The sequence below is a fragment of the Stenella coeruleoalba genome (genome assembly GCF_951394435.1).
Source record: "Stenella coeruleoalba genome assembly, chromosome: 4".
In the NCBI taxonomy this organism is placed as follows: domain Eukaryota; kingdom Metazoa; phylum Chordata; class Mammalia; order Artiodactyla; family Delphinidae; genus Stenella; species Stenella coeruleoalba.
The window spans coordinates 132,163,313-132,190,828 of record NC_137149.1 but is presented as its reverse complement, the minus strand read 5'-3'; the positions used below and the strand labels follow the sequence as shown (position 1 = coordinate 132,190,828).

Sequence of the window (27,516 nt, the reverse complement as noted above, 5' to 3'; positions counted from 1 at the left end):
TTCTAAGTGTGAAGGTTACCATTAGATTGCAGTTGGCATTTATTTGTAAACTGATTTTTCTGGTTTTGAAGATGAATTCATGCCAGAACCATTAAATTTACTTTCCTAACAGCAATATTAATGAGAGAAAACCAATAGATGTAATCTTGCATTATTATTGATACATACTTAGTTTCTTTTATCCAGTATGCCTAAGAAGCATGGTGCTCTGTATAACTAAACATTTTTTTAACGTCTTTATTGGAGTATAATTGCTTTACAATGGTGTGTTAGTTTCTGCTTTACAACAAAGTGAATCAGCTATACATATACATATATCCTCATAACCCCTCCCTCTTGCGTATCCTCCCACCCTCCCTATCCCACCCCTCTAGGTGGTCACAAAGCACTGAGCTGACCTCCCTGTGCTATGCGGCTGCTTCCCACTAGCTATCTATTTTACATTTGGTAGTGTATATATGTCAATGCTACTCTCTCATTTCATCCCAGCTTACCCTTCCCCCTTCCCATGGCCTCAAGTCCATTCTCTATGTCTGGGTCTTTATTCCTTTCCCGCCCCTAGGTTCATGAGGACCTTTTTTTTTTTTTTTTTTTTTTAGATTCCATATATATGTGTTAGCATAGGGTATTTGTTTTTCTCTTTCTGACTTCACTCTGTAGGACAGACTCTTGGTCCATCCACCTCACTACAAATAACTCAATTTCGTCTTTTTATGGCTGAGTAATATTCCATTGTATATATGTGCCACATCTTCTTTATCCATTCATCTGTTGATGGACACTTAGGCTGCTTCCATGTCCTGGCTATTGTAAATAGTGCTTCAGTGATCATTGTGGTACATGACTCTTTTTGAATTACGGTTTTCTCAGGGTATATGCCCAATAGTGGGATTGCTGGGTCGTGTGGTAGTTCTATTTTTAGTTTTTGTTGTTGTTGTTGTTGTTTTTTGCGGTACGCGGGCCTCTCACTGTTGTGGCCTCTCCCGTTGCGGGACACAGGGTCCGGACGCGCAGGCTCAGTGGCCATGGCTCACGGGTCCAGCCGCTCTGCGGCATGTGGGATCTTCCCAGACCGGGGCACGAACCCGTGTCCCCTGCATCGGCAGGCGGACTCTCAACCACTGCGCCACCAGGGAAGCCCCTATTTTTAGTTTTTTAAGGAACCTCCATACTGTTCTCCATAGTGGCTGTATCAATTTACATTCCTACCAACAGTGCAAGACGGTTCCCTTTTCTCCACACACCCTCTCCAGCATTTATTGTTTGTAGATTTTTTACGATGACCATTCTGACCGGTGTGAGGTGATAACTCATTGTAGTTTTGGTTTGCATTTCTCTACTGATTAGTGATAACTAAACATTTTTATTAGTTTAGAATCATTATGTAAAATATACCAGAATAATCAATTTTCAAGCAATTCTAATAGCATTAACATTTATCTGTGTATCTCCCATTACTAGTGCTTGACAATAGGTGTTTATTAACTGTTTATTATATGCTAAATATAAGTTTTACCGGAATAGCCAGAATCTTCAAACTATTTTAATTCATCTATCACTTTAAACTAAAAATAGAAAATACAAACTTGGGTTGAATTTATATTGAACGTATGATCTACTATTGAAACTTCATACTGAAATAAAATTTCTGAGTTTAAATTTGTTGCTGAATCATTATTCCTTTATGCTTTACTACTATTTGTAAACATTTCTCTGCTTTTTTTGTGAACTCAACAGTGTTGAATGCTGCATAAACTTGGATTTATGATTTTTTTCTGATATATGGGTCATTTTAAAATCTGGGAAGAATTTGTGGGGAATTTTCTATGTTTTGGGCATTTTTCTTATTTCTAGTGAGACTTCTGTAACATTTGAAAGCATTACACTTCCTATTCTCCTGGGTGATAAAGGTTGAAGTGAAATATGTTTGTTAAAATTCAGAAGAGTCACTTACCAACTATAAAAGTGTCTTTAAAACTCTTGTGCATTTTAGCAACTTCCTAGTGAGAAAAGAAAAGCTGGCAAAAGGAAACGCCATATTTGGTTATAGCAGCCTCCTAAGGTTTAATCTCTAGTAAAGTGTGTCCAAAATTTCATTCACTCCTGTACGAGTTTTATGAGCTTATTCATATCCTCTATCTGCTATTGGTTCCTTACTCTTTTTCTTAAAATCAACTCACTTAAAAAATTAACTATAAAAATAAACACAATGGGGGCTTCCCTGGTGAAGCAGTGGTTGAGAGTCCGCCTGCCGATGCAGGGGACACGGGTTCGTGCCCCGGTCTGGGAAGATCCCACATGCCGCGGAGCGGCTGGGCCCGTGAGCCATGGCCACTGAGCCTGCCCGTCGAGAGCCTGTGCTCCGCAACGGGAGAGGCCACAACAGTGAGAGGCCCGCGTACCGTAAATAAATAAATAAATACTATGATAAAATTCATATTCTATAAAGATATCATTGACTATGATGGTTCCATGCTTGAGTCCTGCTCTCCCTATGTTGAAAAGTGAAATTAATGAGTGTTACAGCACAGTAAGACATAACACCAAACATACACTGTATAACTGTAAGAATCATAGAGATTTGAGTCAATATTGTTTAATTCCGTTTATGCCTAAAATTATCTCAAGTACAACCAGTTGTACCCATTACACACCCTGGAAATACTGCTTTAGGTGAGAGCATTTTAAGGCCACTCAGTAAGTCTTTTTTTAAAAAAATATATTTATTTATTTATTTTTGGCTGTGTTGGGTCTTCGTTGCTGCGCATGGGCTTTCTCTAGTTGTGGCGAGCAGGGGCTACTCTTCATTGCAGTCTGCGGGCTTCTCATTGCAGTGGCTTCTCTTGTTGCAGTGGCTTCTCTTCTCATGGAGCTCTAGGTGCGTGGGCTTCAGTTGTTGTGGCTTGTGGGCTCAGTAGTTGTGACTCACAGTCTCTAGGGCACAGGCTAGGTAGTTGTGGCACATGGGTTTAGTTACTCCGTGGCATGTGGGATCTTCCTGGACCAGGGCTTGAACCCGTGTCCCCTGCATTGGCTGGCGGATTCTTAACCACTACACCACCAGGGAAGTCCCCACTCAGTAAGTTTTTTTTTTTTTTTAAATAAGTTTATTTATTTATTATTTATTTGTGGCTGCATTGGGTCTTTGTGGCTGCGCACGGGCTTTCTCTAGTTGCGGGCGCTACTCTTCGTTGTGGTGCAAGGGCTTCTCATTGCAGTGGCTTCTCTTGTTGTGGAGCATGGGCTCTAGGTGTGTGGGCTTCTGTAGTTGTGGTACATGGGCTCAGTAGTTGTGGCTCACAGACTCTAGAGTGCAGGCTCAGTCGTTGTGGCACACGGGCTTAGCTGCTCCGCGGCATGTGGGATCTTCCTGGACCAGGGCTCGAACCTGTGTCCCCTGCCTTGGCAGGTGGATTTTTAACCACTGCGCTACCAGGGAAGCCCCCCCACTCAGTAAGTTTTAAAGTACCTTGTAATATCCTAAATTTTAGCTTCTCCATATGACAGAACGTCAGCCCAAACTCCATTTTTATCCTTCCCTTTTCATCTCATACCACTATGCGTTATTCCCATCTTTCTTTAACAATCAGGGTCAAAGCAGCCCAAAGCTTAGTATTGTTTAAGGGACTGATAATACAAGTAGAAACTAAGGGCTGAATAGGTGATCAATAATTATCTAATGTCTCAAATACCTATGTGGAGAAAATGTTATACAGTTGATCCTTGAACAACATGGGGGCTAGGGGTGCTGACCCTCTGTGCAGTCTACACATAGTTTATAGTCTGCCCTCCTTCTCCACAATTCTTCCTTATCCTCTGTATTTGAGGTTTTGCATCCATGGATTCAACCAACCTCCAATTGCATAGTACTGTAGTATTTACTATTTAAAAAAATCCACATATAAGTGGACCCACACAGTTCAAACCCATGTTGTTCAAGGATCAACTGTATTAAAAAAAGGGGCCATATGACCTACAATAATCCAGTTAGAATCTAAATCAGGTTTTTAAAGGAGAGTGTGTTGAGCTGCATTTTTAATATCTTGGATAATAGTAAGGAAATTTGCAATATAAAATAATTAAATTATTATTCATTTACAGGACGAAGTTTAGTAGGAATAAATATAAACAACAAAAGAGCAAATGCAAAAAATGTGCAAATTTAGTAAAACAGGGTAAAAATAAATACATCAGAAAAAGGTGTAAAGGCAAAGGAAACCCCAAGCAACATTTTAATCGTGTGCTATGATTTGTCGTTTCTAAATTCTTTAAATTATTTTCTAAGTTTTATGCTTTCTCGAGACTGTGAAACAAGAGTACTAATCAGGGCTAAGTTAATTATTTATAGCATATTGTAATAAAAGCATTAATCTTTAAGAAAAATAAAAAAGAAAATGGTGACTGGAATGTCTTTAAAATTCTGAGATTGAGCTGGCAAGCCTAGTTAGTTGTAGAAAGTTGTCTCAGAACCCTGTCCTTTCAAAAATCTATTGAACCACCATGCACATGGTGATAGCTTTGCAAATTGCACACGTAATGCTTAGATGAAATCCTACAGGTGAAGGGATTAACCCTATGCCCACATCTGCGAAGCAGCAAATGAGAGAGTCAGATTGGGTGGAAGTGCACATACTTTTGTAGGAATGAGAGCATTCCCCAGTTTAAAGGGGGCACTTATTACTCAGGTTTAACCGAGTGCTGCTGTGAGGAAATATGAAACCTAGAGTTGCCAAAAGAGCTGAAAATAAGATTTTCTCTTTCTTTCTCTGTCGCCATTGTTGTTTTGTGAAACTTGCTGATTTTTAAATAGTAGCTTGTAGTCATAAAACATTGTGTGGCCAAACAACACACTTCTGCCAGTTAGATATCAGAGGTTTCTAGTTTGTAAAACTCTGGAAGAGAGGCTGTTGACTTCTTTCTAAAACTTATCTTATCCTGGTTTATTAAGAAATAGCAGGGTAATGACCAGTTTACAGATTTGTTTGTCATTTCCTAATACTGGAGGTTTTCCTGTATATATTGCCCAGATTCATAACTTCACCGCTTCTCCATTTCTCTTCATGCTCAAATGCTAATCATTTAATCCTCCCTACCTTCTCAAATTCCTCTGGCTCTTAACAGTTCTCTGGGAACCAGAAATACTTGTGTTTGGATTATCAAACACATCCTGACCCCACTTGAAACTTTGATAGGACTCCTACAGCTGTTTCCCTCATCAATCCATTATTCAAGGTGGCTAATTTTCTCGAGTAGCCTATACAGCAGAGGCTCCTGGTCTTTTGGTATTAATGAAAACAGAAGGGAGATTAATAGCAGAATGGAAAGCAATCAATAAGATCTTACAATGAGTTGGGAGTAAAGACTCTCTCTTTATAAAGAGATGGCCAAAAAAAGCTGGAATTTAAGCCTACGTGACTAGGAAGATTTCAACGTTTCCACTAATATTTGTCTTGACCAAATCAAGTTTCCTATTATCCTAAACTAGTATAAGTAAAAAAGAAAAGAAGAAATTAGGTTATACTGAATTAATACCAAAATTTTCCCTGAAGGCACTACACCCTAGCACTTTTCTGAAAGATAAACACCTCCAGACACCTCTGGTTATCTTGCAGGTATGGGACAGTGAAAAGAGCTCAGATGACTAGTCACAAACTTGAGTCTAGTCTAGGGTTTCTCAGAGGGTATTTCAGTGTACAAGTGTATAAAAATTATCTGCAGTAACTACTGGAAAAATAGTTTTCTGTGTTTTACTGAAAGGGAGTGGCCTGGAGATCACTGGGAAAAAATATTTTAATAGATATTTTAACACTGAGGGCTACTGCTTTGAGTCACTAAGTGCGAGTTCTTGGGCTTTTCTCCTCTGATAATGAGCACAGATAACACCAGCTTGGCCAATCCCCTGGCAAATGTCAAGGATTAAATGAGATATTTGATCAGTGAAAGTGCTTTGAAAAATTCAGCATTCAGCCAAAGCAATAGATGGAGGAATGAACTGGCAAGAGATTTAATGATAAGAAAGAAATCTACAAGGTATTGGATCTGTAAAAGTGGCTCGAGGGCCGATGGGGAAAGCTCCTCCCAAATCATTAGAGCATTTAGAATGTCTCCCCATCTATTTGTAGTGAGGTGGATGGACCTAGAGTCTGTTATACTGACTGCAGTAAGTCAGAAAGAGAAAGACAAATACCGTATGCTAACACATATATATGGAATCTTAAAAAAAAAAAAAAAAAAAATTGGCTCTGAAGAACCTAGGGGCAGGACAGTAATAAAGACCCAGAAGTAGAGAATGGACTTGAGGACACAGGAGGGGGAAGGGTAAGCTGGGACGAAGTGAGAGAGTGGCATGGACATATATACACTACCAAATGTAAAATAGCTAGTGGGAAGCAGCCACATAGCACAGGGAGATCAGCTCGGTGCTTTGAGACCACCTAGAGGGGTGGGATAGGGAGGCTGGGAGGGAGACGCAAGAGGGAGGAGATATAGGAACATATGTATATGTATAGCTCATTCACTTTGTTATACAGCAGAAAATAACACACCATTGTAAAGCAATTATACTCCAATAATGATGTTAAAAAAAAGAATGTCTCCCCATCTCTCTATCAGCCTTCCTCCACTTCTCATTCTTGACCTTTCTCCATCCCAGCCCCTTCAGAGACCCTCTGCCTCTCTATCAGCCTCTATCACTTTCTCCATCTCTTTTAACCTCATTTTTCCTCTCAATCTTTTTCTGATGTCAGAAAATTTCCTTCTCTCTCTCGCAGTCCTTTTTTCTACCCCTCCCTCAGCCAAGCCAAATACAAATAATGCCATGTAGAAAAATGGAAAAAAGATCTTTCATTGGTACGTACTCTGAGAAATGTTGCTCACGGCAGAGAATTGGCTTTTTCACATGCAAAGAAGATCCGTTCTAACAGCCCTATCTGAAAATTCCCGAAGGAGGTAAACATTAGGGAACAGAATTGAACATCTTGCTCCAGCATGAACATATTTAGGAATCACAGAATGAAAATGAAGCAAGATAACTTGAGGCGAAATGTACAGAAATGGCTCGCTACAGGAAGATCGTACAATTGTAGATCCAGGAGAAAACTTCGATATCGATTAGTCAAACCACATCATGTTATAGATGGAGAAATGAAAGTCTTGAGAGGTTAAAAAAAAAAATTGCTTAGCTCAGTCACACAGCAAGCTTGCGGCTGCTGGTGACGAAAGCCAAAGGGTCTTGGCTCAGAGGACGGCGCACCCCGCACAGGTGCACAGCGTTGGTCTGTGACACCAGCCAGAGCTCAATGAGAAAAGAAGGGAAGAGAACATCTTATATTCCAAATATATGGAAGGAGCTACAGCAGGTTTTCTTTTATGTGATACGATCGTAAAATGGTATATGCGTTGTAGGACTTTTGTGTTTTTATTTGACAAAGGAAAAAGCTGTTCGTCCCATGTCAACTGCCCAGATGGCATTTTGATTATTTATTGATCAGTGACAATTTAAAAATCTGGGAATAATTGAATTATTGGATCCCTTTACTTCTGAACAGGATCAGATAGGATAAAGTTATTTATTCGACCTTCTGAACCAAGACTTCAGAAACAGAGAGGTGACTTCTGTAATCATCGTGTCTTGAATTTCCATAATTTTACATTTTGTTCTGGTGGGGGTAAGGATTATTCTGAGCTAAATGATTCAGGATTACCTGATGAATGGTGCCTAGAATAAAAGGATACCAATTTTTTTCTTGTGAGCAAGACACAGGAATGATTCAATACTTGCCTTCAGATAATCACACCATTCTGGTGTGATTTGGACAGTTGATGTAAACGAAAGGCAGGCATTTTCTGTTATTCATACAAATATAAGACAGTAGGTCAACTTCATAGAGCAAATCAAATAAGTTCAGCCAATGAAGAGAGTATCCTAAAATGACACTCACAGCTTCTCCACAACCCAGGCCAAGGATAAAAATAAATATTGTGGGCTTCCCTGGTGGCGCAGTGGTTGAGAGTCTGCCTGCCGATGCAGGGTACGCCGGTTCGTGCCCCGGTCCGGGAAGATCCCACATGCTGCGGAGCGGCTGGGCCCGTGAGCCATGGCCGCTGAGCCTGCGCGTCCGGAGCCTGTGCTCCGCAGCGGGAGAGGCCACAACAGTGAAAGGCCCGTGTACCGCAAAATAAATAAATAAATAAATAAATAAATATTGTCCTCAAGTCACTGAAAACAAAGCCAGGAATGCCTTGGGTATTTTCAACTCTGCTGACTTTTGAAGAAATACAGTTCTCCAAATTAAAGCAAGAGCCAGTTGGTAAGCATCACCTATGTGTTCAAAGATAGGTCATGGGGAAAACAATGATCAATTAGACATTGTCCTTGCTTCCAAGAGATTTATGTTTAGTTAGGTTGTAATGGACTCTAATAAGGGTTTTTTAAATGATTGACAACATTGTCATTTTTCTTCTACTTTGCAAATCTATAGAGTTTTAAACATTAATTGATATAAAACTTGCACCCAACAAATGAGGCCTTCAGAAAATGAAAAAGAAAAAAAAAAGTTTATAGATTCACATAATTTAAATATCTTAATCCCAATAATGCAATTACCATTAATAAACCTTTAAATTAGTTAATTATGTGCATTTAAAAAGGTGATTCTCACTTTTTAAAATTGGATTTGCGGGGGAGAGATAACTGGGGGATGTCTCACTGTTGGACAGAGGAGTTGTCAGAATAGCCTTGAGCTGATAAATGCAGGAGTGGCCTCTCTTCCCTAGGGAAAGTGTGTGAGAGTTCAGCATTTATGTCCTCATACTTGCTGAATGCCCTAGGAGGACAATTTCACAGTTCATACCACACATACACACACACACACACACACACAAATCATTCCTTTTCCCACTTCAGTTAAAAATAAGTTCAGGGGGGAAGGGGAAGCTGGGATGAAGTGAGAGAGTGGCATGGACATATATACACTATCAAACGTGAAATAGATAGCTAGTGGGAAGCTGCTGCGTAACACAAGGAGATCAACTCGATGATTTGTGAAGACCTAGGGGTGTGGGATAGGGAGGGTGGGAGGGAGACACAAGAGGGAGGATATATGGGGATATATGTATACTTGTAGCTGATTCACTTTTTTGTACAGCAGAAACTAACACAACATTGTAAAGCATTTATACTCCAATAAAGATGTGGGAAAAAAAAATAAGTTCAATGTGTGATACAAATGATATTCTGTGTTTTGTGTGTGTGTTTTTTTTAACTTGGGCATAATTTCAACACATAGCAATTTGAGTGTGTAGCAGCCATAAAAAAATATGTAAAGGTACATGGCTCAAAGAGCAATGACGGATTGGCAGTTAAAGGCCCAGACAGTAAAGAAAAATCCTCAAATTATGAAGTACATTCCCCTTCATCTGTTGATTCTGTGAGTTAAATGTTAGGTTGCATATTAATAACTAAATTTTAATAGTGATTTATGACTTACAGAGCATCTAAAATAGGTTTTCCAATTATCATTTAACACCAATATTGTGTCAACAATTATCATTTTTCTCATTTTTAGATAAAGAAACTGAGGGTAACAAGCATTTAGTGTCTTGGCCGGCTTCAGCATTCTAAGAAGCTGGATCCAAAGTTGGTTGGTTCTCACATTAAGAACAAAGTTCCTTCCACTAACCTATCCCACCTCTAAGAGTAAGCAATGCTCAATACTTTAAGATAAGAAATAATATTTGAGGATGTTGACTATTCTCAGACTAAAAAGTTAGAATTTTCATTAAACACAAGTACAATTGTGCTTATTAATTTGAGTGAGTAGTTTATACGGTGAGTTAAATAACTTACAAATCTGAAAAGCATCTTAGATAATATACCAGTCTGTATATGTCAAATTGTGCCTGTATATATTATGATTAAGAGCATAACTGGCAATCGTATTTCATTCCTACTTCAATTCTATTGTGAAAAATTATGTGCTGGTTTTTCTCTTTGTGAGAATGAACATTGTAATTATTTAAATATTTGCTGATTCCAGATTGGAATCAACTTGGCAATAAAGTAGTTTGTCTAAGGAATTGGATATTATAATCTGTAGGATTCTGAGTTCCCAAACTCAGCAAAACATAGAGTCATTGTATACTGGACACTATTCTCAGTGTTTTTGTGTATTACCTCACACGATCCTCCCAATATCCCTATGAGGTGAGACTGTACTTATCCCTATTTTATAGCTGAGAAAGCTGAAGGTTAAGTAACTTGCCCGAGTTCACACAGATAGTAAGTGGCAGAGCTGGAATTTGAACCCAGACAGTCTGGCTCCAGAAGAATTATAGATGTGACACTAAGTAATTATTTCACTAATAGTTATTTCCTCTTTGCTTCTTTCCTTCTCTTCTAAGTCCCATATTAGCTGCACTGACATTTGTATCAGAGCCAAGAACATTATTTTTTTCCAACCAACATAACAGTGAGTAGGTAGGGAAATGCCTACAACTCCTTTAACCCATCCCCTAATAATTAATTGAATCCAGGATATTAAGTGGCTAATTAGCACTAAGTAGAAATTCATTCATAGCACTGTGGTCTTAGTTTGCAGTTTAGAGGTGCTGAAGGGGCTATGAGAGGCAGCAGTGCTTCCAAACGACTCAAGTGGAACGTCTCTACCCTTATTCTTTTGATCAGAAAAACTCAACTTATTGCAGTTGTACTGCATTGGAAGATAGCAAGCTAGAAGGGAAGATTTTGAAGAATAATATTCTCTGATTTGATTTTAAGCACTATCACTCTAGGATAACTTTACACTATCTCCAAGCCTCGGTGTCCTAATCAGTAAAATGGGAATGACAAAGCTGGCCTTGAAATGTTGTGATGGAAGTAATGTGTGTAAAGTGCCAGGTACAACAAATGGTAGATGCCAGTAGATGTTGTAACAATACATATCTTGGTTAACTTGGACCAGACCTAGTTGTGATCTCCATTTTTCTTTTTTTCTTTTTTTTTGGCCGCATCTTGCAGCTTGCAGGATCTTAGTTCCCCAGCCGGGGATAGAACACACACTCCCTGCAGTGGAAGTGCAGTGGAAGTCTTAACCACTGGACCACCAGGGAAGTCTCCATTCTCTGTTTTTTGACACAACTAATTTAGGTTTAGGCCAGAATATGACTGATTAAACAGAATAAAAATCAGTTTACATTTCAGATGAGCAGCACACTAAGAATAGAATCAATGACATTGACATTTTTGACTACCAACCTCACAATATAGTTCCTTATTGACTCTATACAGACAAATGATTGCCTTAGGAAAGGACCTGCTTAGAATATTGTTTAACTTATTCAACAAAAGCTTTATTGAATTTTTTCTTGAAATGAAGAGGAAGAAAGGTAGTGAATATCAATTAGAATATCAGAGAAACTCTGGTATAATGTATATATTATCATCCAAACCAAAATGTTCCCATCAGAAAATAATCAATCCTGAATTTCTCCAAAAAGCAGAGCCTGAGACAAGGGTTTGTATGCAGTTTGTAAAGGAAAGTGATGTCAAGAAAAGGAGTAGAGAACTAAAATAGTGAAAATGGAGCAGCAATAGAAGAGGAAAGCATTTATTCACTGGCCCCATTCTTCTTTTGGGCAAAGCCTGTCTCATAGAGTGCTAAGGCTCCTGCACTTCTAGCTCAGACACACAACAGTGCCAGGTGGGTTTCTGTAGGTGAAGCATGCCTTAGTATGAGAACAACAGGAGACAGGAAAGCAAGAGATACTCATTCACGTGAGACAAGATACTGTCAAGCTACACCTGAGAGGTTGCCATAGCAATGGTTAGATTAAAGGCATCCAGAGAGGATGTAGGTGGCTGCTTCTATATAGAGACTAGTTATGATTACCTCTACTGATATGTCATTCTACAAGACACAAAACCTCTATTCAAGTTTAGAAAACTATTTTTTTTATGGTTGCCAAACTTTGGGAATCATATAGTGGCCCTTCTAGATGTGATTGACACCACTAATCTTTCCCATGCTACTGTTGACATTGTGTGCAACAGTAGAAAAGGAAAAGGGATCTTACTTGTTAACTAAAAGAACTTCTTTTAACACTCAACAGGCATTATTAGCCTAACCTGACAGAGCTATAATGACCCACAGGAATTCACTAACAGGAATGGAGACATTTACTACACGGGAATGGAATGGAATGTCGTTTAGAGTCAATTCCTGCTTTGACATTCAAGGTTTAGAAAAACACATCTCAGATTGTTCTCAGAGGTAAAGAGGAAGTTGGAAAGTGATGACTAAGAAAAAAAGAATATAAGGAACTTGGACTAGATAATTATTTACAAGTTAAAATATCTACCTGAAGCTTGAAATATAATATCATCAATGAAAAGGAAAGGATGGGCAACTATCCAGTAAATTAGAAGCTTTTTGAAACGTTCAGACGTTCATCTTTTTTTCTCAACATCTGAATAATTACAATCAGCAAGATAAAATTGCCAATTTGCCAGTGACAACTGTTATGAGTCTCTTAAAAATAAGAATTCTAGAATGATCACTTCTACTTTTAAAGATCATTGAAGAAAAAGAGAGTAGTAAGGAAAGCATGCCAAATAAAAGGCTTGGAAACTTTTCCCATTGAATTTGTTTCCACACTCATTCACTCTTTCTATAATAGATCACCCACTTCAGGTAAGATCTATTGATAGTGACTAAGCTAAGAGGAAGTAACAAGTAAGATAATCTGCTCTGAAGCAACACATATGTTACTTAAAATAACACATGAGTTAATGATGTACGATATTTATTTAATTTTTTTCCAACTTCTCTTATGTGAACTTTGCTTTTAGAAAAAAAGGCATTTTGTATTTTTGAGAAATTGGTTGGTAATAAGGTTTCTCCTTGAATATTTATAGCCATAGAAGATATTACATAAAGTATTTGATACCCAAAAAAGGAGAAGTAGAATCAATTTTATTTAGATATTCTTCCTCCCAATGATTATAGTCAGAGTAGTTTATTCGTCCAGGTTTGCTGTAAATTACTGTCACCTGGTACTAGGTTGTCCACCTACCCCTAACATCTTCTCCTCTGCTGGAGTTTGGGAATTGACTTACTTTGATAAGAAGCCCCTTTCCATGTATTTGGCTCGCGCTTTCATAGCCAGGGATCAAAATACTCCACTTGTTTTCATGTTATGTTCTGTGATTCATACCTGTCCACAACTCTTTCACAAGGATAAGGTAGTAAACAAAAAGTGATTATCAGAGGAAGAAATTAAAAATGGATAGGCAACTATATCATTCATTTATGCATTCATTCAGCTTATTATATCCTTATTATGTGTTTAGAACTGTTACTATCCAGACTATAATAAATATGACCCTTACTTTCATGGTGCTTATAGTCTGGTACAGGGGATAAGATATGCACACAAATAACTAAGATAAAGTTGGAAAATAAGGGCCATAAGAGAGTTACAAATATGGGCGTCCAGCAGAGAAATAAATTGCCTCGCTATGTTACTAATCTTCCAGTGAGTAGGACAGGACTAAAATCTCTTGGCAGACAAGTGTAAAGAACACTCATCCCCCACCATCACCTCCAGGGGCATTCCACCTACCAACCAGACGATTTTAACCTACCATTGGACATCTCTATTTGAATATCTTATTAAGACTTCGAACTCACCATGTCCAAAATCAAGTTCATCACTTTCTCCCGAAACCATCTCCTCCTATCTTTCCATACGTCTGGTCCCGATCCATTTCCCTACTTCTGTTATTCAAATAACACGCTACACCTCAGTCACTATCTCTCTCATAGCCAGTCAATAATACGGCGTCACAAACTTCCTACTTCTTTAAAGCTCTTCCCTAGACCCTTCTTTTCATTTTATTGACAGACTTTCAGACTTGGAATAACATTTGAACCATTTTCTTTAGCTTTTCTCTCTCCTGACTGCAATAGTCTAATGTATACCCTGTTGACAGATTAATCTTCTCAGTTTATGGTCCCAATCAGATAATTCCCATGCTCAAACACATTTAGAGAATCCAATGTAATTAACTACCTGAGTCAATATTACTCATCCTGGTATTCAACATATCCTGAGGCTATATTTCCAACACTTAAACTCTGTCCAATCTGTGACCTCCTTACATTTCTAGACTGGAACATACTGATGTTTTAAAGTTCCTATTCAAGAAATTCCATCCATCCAACCTGTTTCTCAAGTTTCAAAGTTTATCATAATTTCCACTTTTATATGAAGGCTTTTCTGATGTTCCTACACCCAAAACTAAGCTAGTTGTGAATTCTCCACAGCATTCTTTATTTACCACTTAAGACTTACGATAGAGTCAAACTTGTAATTATTTGGCGCTCCTCTCTCCCCACCACTTCTAGGACAAGGGCTGAGTCACAGTGATCGCTATAAACCTACAGCGTCTAGCATAGTGTTTGTCTTAGAGGGTGTTCAATCCATTTTTTTTTTCCATGACACTGAATGTTCAATCCCTAACAAATGAATTTCAACAAGCAATTAAATTCTTCTTCAGACACCAATAAAGTGACGTGTGTTCCTGCTTGCAGATGGCTAAAACATTTTAATCTTTCCTAAATTAATGTAAAGTTCAAAAAGCAAATGGCACTTGAAAAGTAAATTGCTTCCAGGGCCTCTTTTTTCTTGGAATCCTTCTTCATTTAACTTTTCTCAGTCCTGACAGTCTAAAGCTCATCAGTCTAGACTTAAAAGCCAAAGGAGCTTAAAAGCCACGCAGGGGTCTGTTCAGTTTTAAATACAATTTAGAAAACCTTGGGAAAGAATGACAGTTCCTTTTCAAGAACCTCCCATACATATTTCAATAGAACAGCTTTCCAAATTGGAAACTGTAAAATATTGTACCGCTCACCAAGTAATAAAGTCACTCACTGCCATGCAGAAAGATTTCCTTGGTTTTCACGAAGAGCACAAAAAACTATATTGTATTTATTTAAATCTGAAACTGACAAAAAAGACAGAAAGAAAAAGAAAAGTAGTCAATTTCTCTAAAAGATCATTATTTAGGAATAAATTACTATGCAAAAAAGCATGGATCTTCTTGACAACTTGTGAATTTAAGGCAGATGAAATGCCTCCTTCTGTACTCCTATAATCAGCTCTGCTGATGAAATATGTTAAGCATTCTAAGCTTGGGGAACATATAAAGCTTTGAAATCAATGTGTTTCCGGTACAGGGGGTTAGGAAAAGAACTTAATAAATCAGCTTAGGAAATGCTTCATTTCCTGAACCGTATCTGGGAAGGAAAACATAAAACAGGCAGAACCAGGTGCAAAAAAAATCCTACACGTGGATGGGAAAATCTCCTCCAGTTCCTTGTAGGCCTCACTCCGATGGTCAATTTATGCTCCTGAACCAGCACTTCTTTTTCTAGGATAAATGGGGTAGATTTTACAGACACTTGCCTTAAAATTAACAAAGGCTCCCTGGCAGAGGTTGAAAGAGATAGTCATTATGTAACCGCTGTCTCTGCTCAAATAAGAAATTATCTTACTATTGACATATATACACTAATATGTATAAAATGGGTAACTAATAAGAACCTGCTGTATAAAAATATAAACAAAATTAAATTAAAAAAAAGAAATTATCTTACTTTGGTTAATAGTTCATTAGAAAGAAGACACTATTAATAGAGAGGTTGGGCTCATTACCAATGAGCTAAAGGACGCTGGTTTTATTCCTACAATGATCATAATAGAAAAATCTTCCAGGTCATCTCTGGGTTATCCTTCACCTTTCCAGCTTCCTTACGGTCAGGTTTTGTAGGCTACTTCTATTGATTCTGTTCCACTTTGCTTTCTGAAGTACATGTAATCCATTCCTATCTATCTCTCCCATGCAAACTGAAGAGTTACTTATAAGCTAGTGCATTGATTTCTGTGTCATCTCATAAATATTCTTTATTAAAAAAAAATCAGAACTTTGTAACTCATCTAAGTGAAATTTTCTGGTCTTATACCCACTTCAGCTTAACCCTGGAAAGTCCCAGATGGATTGTAATCAATCGTATGTGATTTTGCAGTGTTTGGGCATTTGTACTAGATTTATATAACATATTTTGAGAAATTAATGATAAATATTGTTCAAGAAGGAGTGTGTTTATTTTTTCCTACCTAATCACTGCAAATGGAATTTTGTAAGCAGTGAAGTTTGAAAAGAGCACATGCACAATAAAATTAGAATTGAGGTTTTTCCAGGGCTCCTCAGAGCCAGAATCAATGTGTCCCAACCGTGTTCTTTTATGATAGTTTGTACTTTAGTTTTCGCACCTATTAAATCTGTCTTATGTTAGATTTACATGCTTATTTCTCCCAATAGTGCATTTGCCACTGTGGGCAAGGACAATGTCTTAACTCATTTTTGTATTCCTTGCACTGCTGAATACATGGTGAGAGCCTAATAAATATTGATTAAATCTAATTGCTTACAGTAAATCCCTCCGGAAGGGTTAAAAGTCAAATGTAATAATTTCTTGCAACTGGTCAGTAATATAGTCAGGGCTTATGTAGGTGCATATATATCCTTTATCTAAGTTTCAGAACCTGCAGTCAATGGGTAGGGTTTTTATGTCTATAAATTCCCTGAAATGTTATGCAAAATATTGTACGTATGTGTGTAGATCTGTGTTAATTTCTAGAGCAAGCATCCATAAACTTTAATCAAGTGACTCTCCTCCATTCTCACCCTCACCCTCAAGATATTAAGATTCACTTGCCCAGGCAGTTTTATCCAACCTCTCAATTTATCAGAGCCAAAAGATAGTTGGGACAAATATAGGCCAGCGTCTGCAGAGCAATGTTTCTGATTACAGCCTTTCACCGGTACATGACAATCTTGTTATTTCTAGACTTACGTCTGAAAAGAGCACATTTTTGAGAAATAGTCCATTTTTAGCCAGCATTTGATCCCCAGATTGTTACTCTCTGAAAAGGCTATTGTATATTCCCGGTACCTTTACGATGCCATGGAACACACTTCAAGGCCGCTGCAGCAGCAAACACTTTCCTTCCGTGAAAACAAACATCCTCTCTGCGGAGCCTTCTCCACGCATCCCCCCGTCCACGCACACACACTCAACTCAGCAAACGCACTGCTGCGTCTACTTCTCAGGGGAGGCTCCCTGAAGGTAAACTGAGGCTCAGAGCCGCCCACTAGTGATTTCTGATCCACACCGTCAGAACAATAAGAGAAAAGGGTACCTGTGTCGTCCAAACCGCTACAAAGACTGGACAGAAGAAGACAAAGTATGGTCCCTTGAAGCAGTTTCATGGTGCCTGTGGCTCGTCACAGTGGCTCTTCTCTCCAGAGTCAGGCAGGGACAACTCCCTCCCAGCCTGGCAGGGCCTTCTCAGCAAATGGAAAAGGTGTGCTGGACTTGAACAGCCACTGCCCATGCCTACTTATTTCGGGGGCTCTGATAAAGAACAGGAGGAAATGCACACACTCCCTTTGGGAGTTCAGCAGAGAGGAGATTTATTGTTTCAGTCCCTTACAGGAACTTTTTTTTTTCTCTTCCTTTGGCAGCCACTTGTGTTTTTGTTACTACATTATTTTGTTCTTCTTCAACAAAAAGGTCAGGACGGGTTTTGAACAGAAAGAGATCTTTCTTGAGAATGGATCTTACAGGCTTTCTAACTTTTGTTTTGAAAGCATGTTTTGGAGTGTTTATAAAGGGGCCTTATTAAACAACGACTTGGTTTGGATAAAGAGGCTTTAATTGCCTGAGGGTTAAATTTGAGAGCAGAATCCACAAAGAATCAACTTTTCTTCTCTCTTTCCAACTTGAAAGCCAGATCAGTAAAGACCACCTTCTGGAGATAAGTGCAAAACTTTATTAAGTAGATCATGCTCTGACTTGAGTAAGTGAAAAGACTTCTTATCTGATGGCCAGGGAGGTTTTTCAGGATATTTCTAATAGAATTAAGTAAAGACCCGTGAGTGCCCACGGCTCATTCCTGGTCTTATTGTTGGAATTCGATGAAGGAAAAGGAAAAAATACTTATAATACCCTGTGGATACTCTTCTCTAGGAAATGTGATGGGAATGGCACTGGGATGGAATGCCCTTGTAACAAGTCAATGAAGTAGGGAGAGATGGAGTCTTTGGACCAGAATGTCAATCAGGCAAGATACTCTGTGTATTAAGGATCTCTTTGATGTTAATAGCAATTGATTAAAACATGGTGCTAACGCAGCCTCAGCCCTGACTAAAATCCCTGTGTGTGTGCGCCAAGTAATTCTACACTTCTCCCCAGCCACAGGCTACACGTCTAAACTCAGCCAATCGTCCTTTATATACCTTTAGGCATGAAGCCCCTGGACAAAAGAGTGTCAGTGGGTCAATATTAATTCATCTGTTCCGCCAAGAAAACTATTCCAAAAGTACACCTTTATCTGTTTATAAGGAGGACATACATTTCACTGCTGCACGGTGCAGGGAAGGACTTATTCCGAGAGTGGATAGAGCAAGTTGATTGATCAAAACACCCCAAAAACTAGGTTGTTTTATCCTAAGTTATACCAAGTCTCAGAAGAGCCTCTAAGTGTCTATTTTGTGTATAAAACCTAATTTTACCCTTTCTTCTAAGTAATTTTCTAAAACAGACTGCCTTTGGAGCTGTTACTTTATTTGTCATATCCTGGAGAGTATAAAGATAGCAATGTATGTGAATAGATGTCACATGCACTTTCCAGAAATAAATTGGGGTGTGGCCATGAACTCACAGTGGAGCCACTCACATTACCTCACTTCCTGCTCCTTCCTCTGCTTTAACTAGGGAGTTTTCAGCACACATGGTCAGTCCTGATGTTGGTCACAATCATTGTTGCAGGAATTCAATAGCATTTTGATTTCTTTGATTCTGATGCCTGACTGCTAGGCATTTCCGTGAAAAACATTAGATGCCTATTCCAAGAATGCTTGATAATAGAATATTATGTCTATTTAAAAGATAAGACCTGTAGATGAAGAAAATAAAAACAAAATCTGAGAAATGCATTTTTAAATGGTTAGGCAAAAAAAAAAAAAAAGGAAAAATAGGAGTAATACAGTAGGTCAGCTTTGTCTTAATAGATCAGGGGTATCTTTAAGGTAAAAGAATTCATTGAAACAGTGGCGACTGCAAGAAGAGACAGATCAATGGTATAAAATAGAAAGTACAGACACAGAAATATATATAGCTATCTACATATATACATAGGTATATTTGCCCATATGTGTGTGTGGCGAGCTTAGATATAGATGAATTTAATATCAAATTCATCTCAGCAAATGTGATGAGCAGAATGTATTATTTAATAGGTGATTTTTGACAGGTTTTTAACCATCTTAAAAAAATTAAAGTTAGGCATCTACTTCAAATACCAAAATAAATTTCTTATATGTTAAAGATTTAAACATAAAAACCAAAATTATAACATTCTAAAAGATAACATGGGTGACTATTTGCATATAACTGGGGTAGAGAGGACATTTTATGCATAACTCCAAAAGCAGAATACATAAAAGAAAGACTTGATCTTTTTTCTTACATAGGAATTAAAAGATTTTTGGCTCAACACACAAGATGAAAAGGCAAATGTAAAAGTTCATGAAAAAATACTACATAATACAGATTTGATATCCTTCATATGAAAAGACCTTTTGCTAATCAATAATAAAACAATGACTTTGTACCTGAAAATAACAACATCATAGAAGAAACAGAAGGCAAACAAAATGGAAAAGTATATTTATCTCAGTAGAAATTAAACACATGGATATTCAAGAACTGAGATAACAGATTTTTTTTTTTTGCCTTTCCAATATAATTAGGTATCTTTTCTGACAATACCCAGTTTTAATTAATGTTCAAGGAAAGTTACTGTCTTATTCTTGGGGTATGACCTTTCAGGGGGGTGTGACCTGACAATATACATCAAGGTTATTGATACACCAAAACAATACACATCTATGTTAAAGAACCATACTCTTTGAACTTGCAATGATACGTTTAGGAACTTATTCTAAAAAGGAAGATGCTCATTAAAGTTTATGTTATTATAAACACTTGTCAAGGACATTAAGTATTGGGGAATAAGATGGAATATTCTGCCACAAAATAGTATTAAAACATTTTTTATGGATGTGGAAACACCTTCATGATATTTTGTTGCATGTATCTATGCATTTGTATGTACATGTGCATATATACATATGTGTGAACATATACATGTATTTAGAATAGAAAATGTTAACAGTGCTTATATTCTGGCAGCGAATTGTGGATGGTTTTTATCTTGTATTTTTTTATTTTTCTTAAAAATTTTCAGAGTAAAACGTATTATCTCTATCATAAAACAAAACAAAACAAAACTTTTGTTTGACCTGATACTTTTTGTTTAATTTAATATTTTGAGGGAATATTTATACAAACATTTTTTATTCTAACCTACTTGAATGTTTTCATTATTTGGAAGTGTGTGATTTAAGAGCACTTTATTAAAAGAAAACCTGTGAAGAGAACTAAACCACTCTAATCTGAGAAATGAAAAGATGTTTTTGCTTTTGTTTTTTTCACAATGCGTCCTCTGTATTCTTGTTGAATCTGAGAGATAAGCTGTTGTGAGGTCATGCAAGAGCAATCTCAGAATTCTTTCCCAGCACATCTCAAGGTTTGCAATTGACATCTTTGACACTGAAGAAATTGTATAGTGAAGACTCCAACACTGATGGGCATTACTTTAACTTGTGTGGTGCTGAGAAGATTATTCAGCCGGCACTATTACTGAGCCCCAAATTAAACTTCCTTTCCATCCTTGCCTCCTTCCTCTCTCCTAGCGCGTCACTGAATAAAATCACCTAAAATGGTAGGAAGGCCAAAAGGTGATCATGGGGCTTCCCTGGTGGCGCAGTGGTTGAGAGTCCGCCTGCCGATGCGGGGGACATGTGTTCGTGCCCCGGTCCGGGACGATTCCACATGCCGCGTGCGGGCCGCTGGGCCTGCGCGTCCGAAGCCTGTGCTCCGCAATGGGAGAGGCCACAACAGTGAGAGGCCCGCGTACCGCAAAAAAAAAAAAAAGGGATCATGAACTAGCAAAGAGCGTGAGCTCTGTGTTCAATCCTGGCTCCTTCTTTTGGTCCTTCATGGCTCAACTGAATTACTTGGCCTCTTTATGCCTTGGTCTCCCCATGAAAAAAAGGGGATAATCACCATGGAAACTTCAAATGTGTTTAGAGAATTAAGTGAGATTCCAGAAAGTCTTCTAAAATTGTATATTAAAACAGACAAACCTTAACCTTGTAGTTTAGGCTAAAATAGATTGTCTTCGTTCCATGGTATGCTTTCAGGTTGTTCAGATTTTAAATAAACCATATTATTCCAAAGTGATTGACCAGTTTCCTAAGAAGTATTCCAATGATGAGAGTCCCAAAATATTGTTGACAGCAGATTAAACAGACTCTCAAATCTTATATTTAGGAATTTATTCCATGTTCCACTTTTAAGTTTCTTTAAATATCAGGTCCTTTCTTCAGTGGAGATAGAACCTAACAGATTCCTTTTGTTACTTGTCTATCTGAAATGGCAATTGGGGAATCTCCTGAAGGTATTGGGAACAGAGCTGAAGACAAACAGGCTCGTGGTCCTAGAGATATTAAGTCCCCCTCCTGCAAAGCCAAAATGGATACGAGGATCAATAGTGGGCGGGCCCAGTCATTTGGCCAAACTTATGTCGGTAAAATATCTTCCTCACTTACTAATAATCAACTCCCAGTGGCCAAGGGCCAGTGCTATTTCATTATTGCTCAAGTTAAAAGAAGACACGGTACGCTGATTTTTGAAGTTTCCGAAGAGCTTGTCTTTTACATTCTGCAATGGTCCATTATAATTTTACACCTCAACATATAAAGACAAGGCTCTCACCTCACACTAACTCTCTAACCTTATAGGGTTCAGTCTCTAAGTCTCGATATATAAGGGCATAAATATGGGAAAATTGTAAAAGCACCGTCGCTTGTGGATAAGATATTCAAAAAAGTTACTTTAGTACAAAATTCTTAGTAGCATCATCATTTGTCAGGAATCCCCCTGACAAATGGTGAACGAGCTTGCATGTCAAAAGTAGAAATTACTCTGTGAGGCAGTTCTCCTGTTGGGCTATGCTTCTTGTTAAAAAGTTCAATCACCATGTCTCATCCTTATCTGCCTTAAGAAGCTTTGGAAATCATTGTCATAAATTGGTTTTTTTGTGTACAAAACTGAGCTTAAGGGTTTTTTCCATTAATCCTATTAATAAGGAAATGAGATTTTTACAAGCACTTTTGGGGAATAAGATAGAATATAATTCATTGAATTATATCTAATGAAGCACAGGTATGATTACTTCCTTGGAGTTCTGTAATATGTAAATGAACTCAGAAATACTGATAAATAAGCAAATATAAAGTACTTCATTATTTACTCAACTTTCCATTTAGCTCAGCTGTTACCACACACCCTATGTCCAAGATTTCTGCTCCGATGTCTTATTTTTGGTGTGCTAGAAATAGTATCTTAGGGGAATATTCTTTTCTTATGTCAAATGATACCTAATAAAAATTGAGTGAGTAGTCTATGCCAGGGATTTTTTACAGTTATGTTCATACAAAAGTGTGACTTAACTGCATGGCATCTAAGTGCTTTCACTTCATATATACTCCATCCAGCTTAACTAATTTACCTATTCAGATTTTCCTCCTTTTTTCTACCCATTTTAGTTCTTATTCTGTTTCCCCAATCCCTTTTTGCATTGTTCATCTCTGTGGCCATTTCGTAATACTCAGAGGAATCTTTCATAGGACTAGATCGGAAACAATTTAAAAGCATGATGAGGGATTTATTTACTTCGCCCTTCCAAACTTCCAGACAAATGGAAGTTGAAGTTAATTCTCTAGAAACTGGGTTGTTTTTTCTCTTTTTTTCCAAATAAAGAAAGCCAACTGCAGGCACAGCTTTCTGGTATTCATAGAAACATATAAACTTAAAGTTAGAAACGGAGTGTCTGTACTGGTTCATTCCTCTTAATAAACCACTCTTTACACATAACTCAGTGAAAGAGTTACCTTACTAATGGCTCCTGGGCGACTCCCCCGGGGATTCAAGAAACTGCTGTTTGCTCTCTTTGTCTATTTTGTTCCCAATCTTCTTTGGTCATTCCCTCCCAGGATCCAGTCGATGCCCTTCATAATGGCCTCTACCTACTGGTGTTTCAGTTTGGTTTCCCCTTGGATACTGTATCCCAGATCAACATTTTACTAACCTGTGGAGAGATTTCCCAGATTATGATGTTCCATACACCCCACCCTGACTCTTGTCAAAACTGGCTGACGGGCTTCCCTGGTGGCGCAGCGGTTGAGAGTCCGCCTGCCGATGCAGGGGACACGGGTTCGTGCCCCGGTCCGGGAAGATCCCACATGCCGCGGAGCGGCTGGGCCCGTGAGCCATGATCGCTGAGCCTGCGCGTCGGGAGCCTGTGCTCTGCAACGGGAGAAGCCACAACAGTGAGAGGCCCGCGTACCGCAAAAAAAAAAAAAAAAAGCAGCAACAATATCTCAGAAACTCACTTTTACAGAATTTTTATTGCTTTAAATTAAAATATAAATTCCATTAATTCCATTTATATTGTCAGCCTCACAGCTAATTAAGCCTGTCATGATCTTTTCAAGTGGCCATGTGGAAAGACATATTTAGTTTTTATGATTCTGAGCTCTTAAATCCCAAACATTCCAAACTGCCTTGAATAATTGTTCATGAACCCCTTTTAAATCTCATTATATTTGCATCCTGATTCATAGAACAAGAATAAAATACTGCCAACTCGTGAAGTAATGGTTATATTCAAAGTGGTTTTAGATTTTTTCCTTTCTATTTGGCCGAGGTGTTTTTGTGAACACTCACATTTGAGACATGGTGACCAAGGTGTGATTCTATTAGAAGGGCATTCTATCTAATCAGTTTATAATACCATGTTTTGTTTCATGCTGCCCAAATAATCTTCTAATAACACCTTCGCAACCCAAGTAGAATTCTCTTGGGAAAAAACAAAAACCAAAAACAACCAAAAAACATATTGACCCATAGGGCAAATGTCTCAGCTCCTTAGCAGTAATTATGTTCTGTTAAATTACTAAATTAGCATTTGTGTTTTTCTCCAACCAGCTTCTTTGAGTGTAACTAGCTTGGTTTAATTCTCCAGATTCAACAAGTTTGAGTTTCTGGGGCTACAAAACTGAACGCTAGATACTGATCCATTGTGGCCCAACCACGTATTCCCTCTATGACAGCCCTGCCTGGGCAACACTGGAAAAGCAGTGCTTATTCCTTTGGTTGATTTTCTTCATAATGAAACTAATGAAAAATGGAAGCTCCTGCTATACTAAACATATTTTTCCCCTTTGATGTTCCAAGAGACAAAGATGGAGAAGACAAAATATGAGGCTCAGGACTAATGGTCCTTTAAGAGGCCATGTGGAACCTCTACTCTGCAGGAGGCCAGGCTTCCTCTCCACCTACTGTCCTTTCCACAGTCTTCATTCTGCATGAAACCCCATACACTGATGAATGAAACTTCCACCAGAGACAGACCTCGGGGCAAAAGCAGATTTATCACAAAGCTAATGAAACTTATGTTTCAGAGACTTTCACTTGCATATACTAATATCAAGGTTATCTAGGTGGGACTTAGCAAAGTTTTCATGTAGTTATATGTTTTTGCTATAAACTTTATAAAAGGAAGACGCTTTAGCTGAAATCAGTTAGGATTATTGTCTCTCTCTCCCTTGTCTCCCTTCCTCTTCTGCTGGGTAGCATTGGAATGAATATTATGAGGATATGGCTTAGGGGAAATTGAGTTGGGAATTTAGTTAGGACTTGGTGACAGGTATTTTTTGTGGTTTACAGTCACTTCTATGTATTATTAAGTTGCTAGTTGCTTCAACGCACTACTGCCTTTCAGGAATGTCTTTACTGGTCACTGCACTGACAGGCCTTGCGCTGTACATGGATAGGCATGTGTCTGATTATGATATGAATGCATTTGAGAGCTCTTGGAACTGGAATTTTGTGGACTGTGGAAGCAAAATAATATTTGAAATGTATGGAGTCAAATGGTAGTTTGTGAATAATTCTACTCATGAGATGCATCAAATTACATGCTGAACATGTGGTTCCTTTTGTTCCCTTCTGTCAGGAAAACAACAAATGCCACATATTCACATAAAAATGCAATGTAATTTTTTTCTTTTTTGATAAGAATCATGAGAAATAGAATTTATCACGTTGCCAGTATTTCTTAGATTAGTAGCAGAAGTAGCAAGTATATACGTGTGCAGTCACAGGTTTAGACATCTCAACTATAAGTAACCTAGAACAAATTTTGTTCAACCCAGCTAGAGAAAGAATGATTATCTTTCTCTTCTCCCTGTAGAAAATGATTTTACAAAATTTTTGTCATATGAGGAAGTGATCAAATATTACAAAGCCAAAATATGTAGAAAATAAGTATTACAGAACTGTGTATTTTGTGACTTTTGTGATACTTGTTGGCTTTTAAAATACATCATCAGTTGTGCTTTTTTCCTCTCATTCTAAATGAATAATTGCCTTCATACCTTATATCTTTTCCTTAAAAATAACTATCACTTTTTATAAGCTTCAGTTCCCACAAAATCTTTTTCTTGTCCTTCCTGGAGGAGCTAAATGGAGGACGTTAAAATGTCTAAAATATTCAACTAAAAAATAATATGGTTCTGGAAAAATGTCTCTAAATCTGTACAGGTAGCATGAAACTGTACCAGTTCTCTGTTTTTCATTTTCATTCTCTCTCTCTCTCTTTCTCTCTTTCTCTCTAACACACACATACACACACGCACACACACACACACACACACGCACACACACACACAGAGGCTGTCTTGGCTTTTCATACTTTAGAGAACAGAACAGACATTCTCTACATTCAACATTGTAATTTGCATAGATAATCACTAAGCCTCAGTGAGGGAATTCTACAGTAACTTTGTTTTCTTGTTTCCGCAAAAGACCAAATAATACTTCCCCTCTATTGACTCCAAATCTACTTGGAAAGATCACTCTTCTCAAGCCTTTATGTCTCTAAACAATGTTTACCTGCTCTGGGTTCCTGAGAGAAAATCTTTAAACTCCTCTTATATTTCTGAGCAGTTGTCCTTGATTACTTATGCTGCAGATGCTAAGAACACAACTCAAAATCATGTGGAAGAAAGGCTCTGTTCTCTCTGAGAAAACCAGAAGGAAGATATTCCTTGATCAGATGAATAGATCATATATAACTAAATCTACAAAACTACTGACTGGATTTATTTTTTTGTACAAAGTCTTTGAAGTAAAGGAAAAACATTTAGCTGGATGAGTTTATGCTAATAAACTTGCGAGGTCCTCATTTGGTATAACACTCATACTAAAGTCTCAGAAGCTAACTAGGTCAGTGTCAGGCTCTGAACAAGCCTCCCTGCTCTTGGTCCAGTGCTTTTCTGGTTACACTCCTATTCTCTGTCCAGAACTCCAGCAAGAGATGGTAGGTCTAAAATAGCAATGGATTAAGGTTCAGCATCACAAAATAAACCCAGGGGGCTTCCCTGGTGGCGCAGTGGTTGAGAGTCCGCCTGCCGATGCAGGGGACACGGGTTTGTGCCCTGGTCCGGGAGGATCCCACATGCCGCGGAGCGGCTGGGCCTGTGAGCCATGGCTGCTGAGCCTGTGCGTCCGGAGCCTGTGCTCCGCGATGGGAGAGGCCACAACAGTGAGAGGCCCGCGTACCGCAAAAAATAAAATAAAATAAAAAATAAACCCAGGGCTTAAAACCTAGTTAGAGTTCAAGACTTGTGGACAATTTTGGAATTCTCAGAATAACTGGAATCAAGCAAATAAGATACAGCAGTTTATAAAGATAAAATCATCATTTGTTCAGCAAATATCTATTGAGTACCTATTATGAGCTCATCCCTGGTGTAGGGAACAGGTATAAAACAATAAGACAGATATAGTCCCTGCTCTCATGATATCTAAGATGTGAATGCAAATCTTATTTTTAAATCATTTAATTAATAATATTTAATGATTTATTGTATTAGTTTGCTCAAACGGCCATAATAAAATACCACAGACTGGTGGTTTAAACAATAGAAATTTATTTCTCACAGTTGTGGAGGCTGGAAGTTCTTGAGACTGAATCAAGATGCTGCTGATTCAGTTTCTGGTGAGAACCCTCTTCCTGGCTTGCAGAGGGTCTCCTTCTCACTATGTCCTCACATGGTGGGAGAGAAAGAGCCAGCTCTCTGGTGTGTCTTTTCTAAGGGCATGAATCTCATCATGAGGGCCCAACCTCATGACCTTATCTAAACCTAATTATTTCCCAAAGGCCCTATCTCCAAATACCATCACACTGGGGCTTAAGACT

At 38.2% G+C, this 27,516-nt stretch overlaps 2 protein-coding genes across 3 annotated transcripts in view; one reads left to right on the top strand and one right to left on the bottom strand.

The window, feature by feature from the left end:
- Nucleotides 1-17,486, bottom strand: part of EMCN (endomucin) — an 88,309-nt gene extending 70,823 nt beyond the window's left edge. For both annotated transcript variants that reach the window (XM_079921016.1, XM_079921017.1), the window contains exon 1: nt 17,263-17,486. In XM_079921016.1, coding sequence (XP_079777142.1) covers nt 17,263-17,332 — 70 coding nt within the window. In that variant the 5' untranslated portion in view covers nt 17,333-17,486. The remainder of the gene's footprint in view (nt 1-17,262) is intronic.
- Nucleotides 1-27,516, top strand: part of LOC307186164 (uncharacterized protein) — a 437,480-nt gene that overhangs the window by 363,462 nt on the left and 46,502 nt on the right. The gene's annotated exons all lie outside the window — the stretch shown is intronic.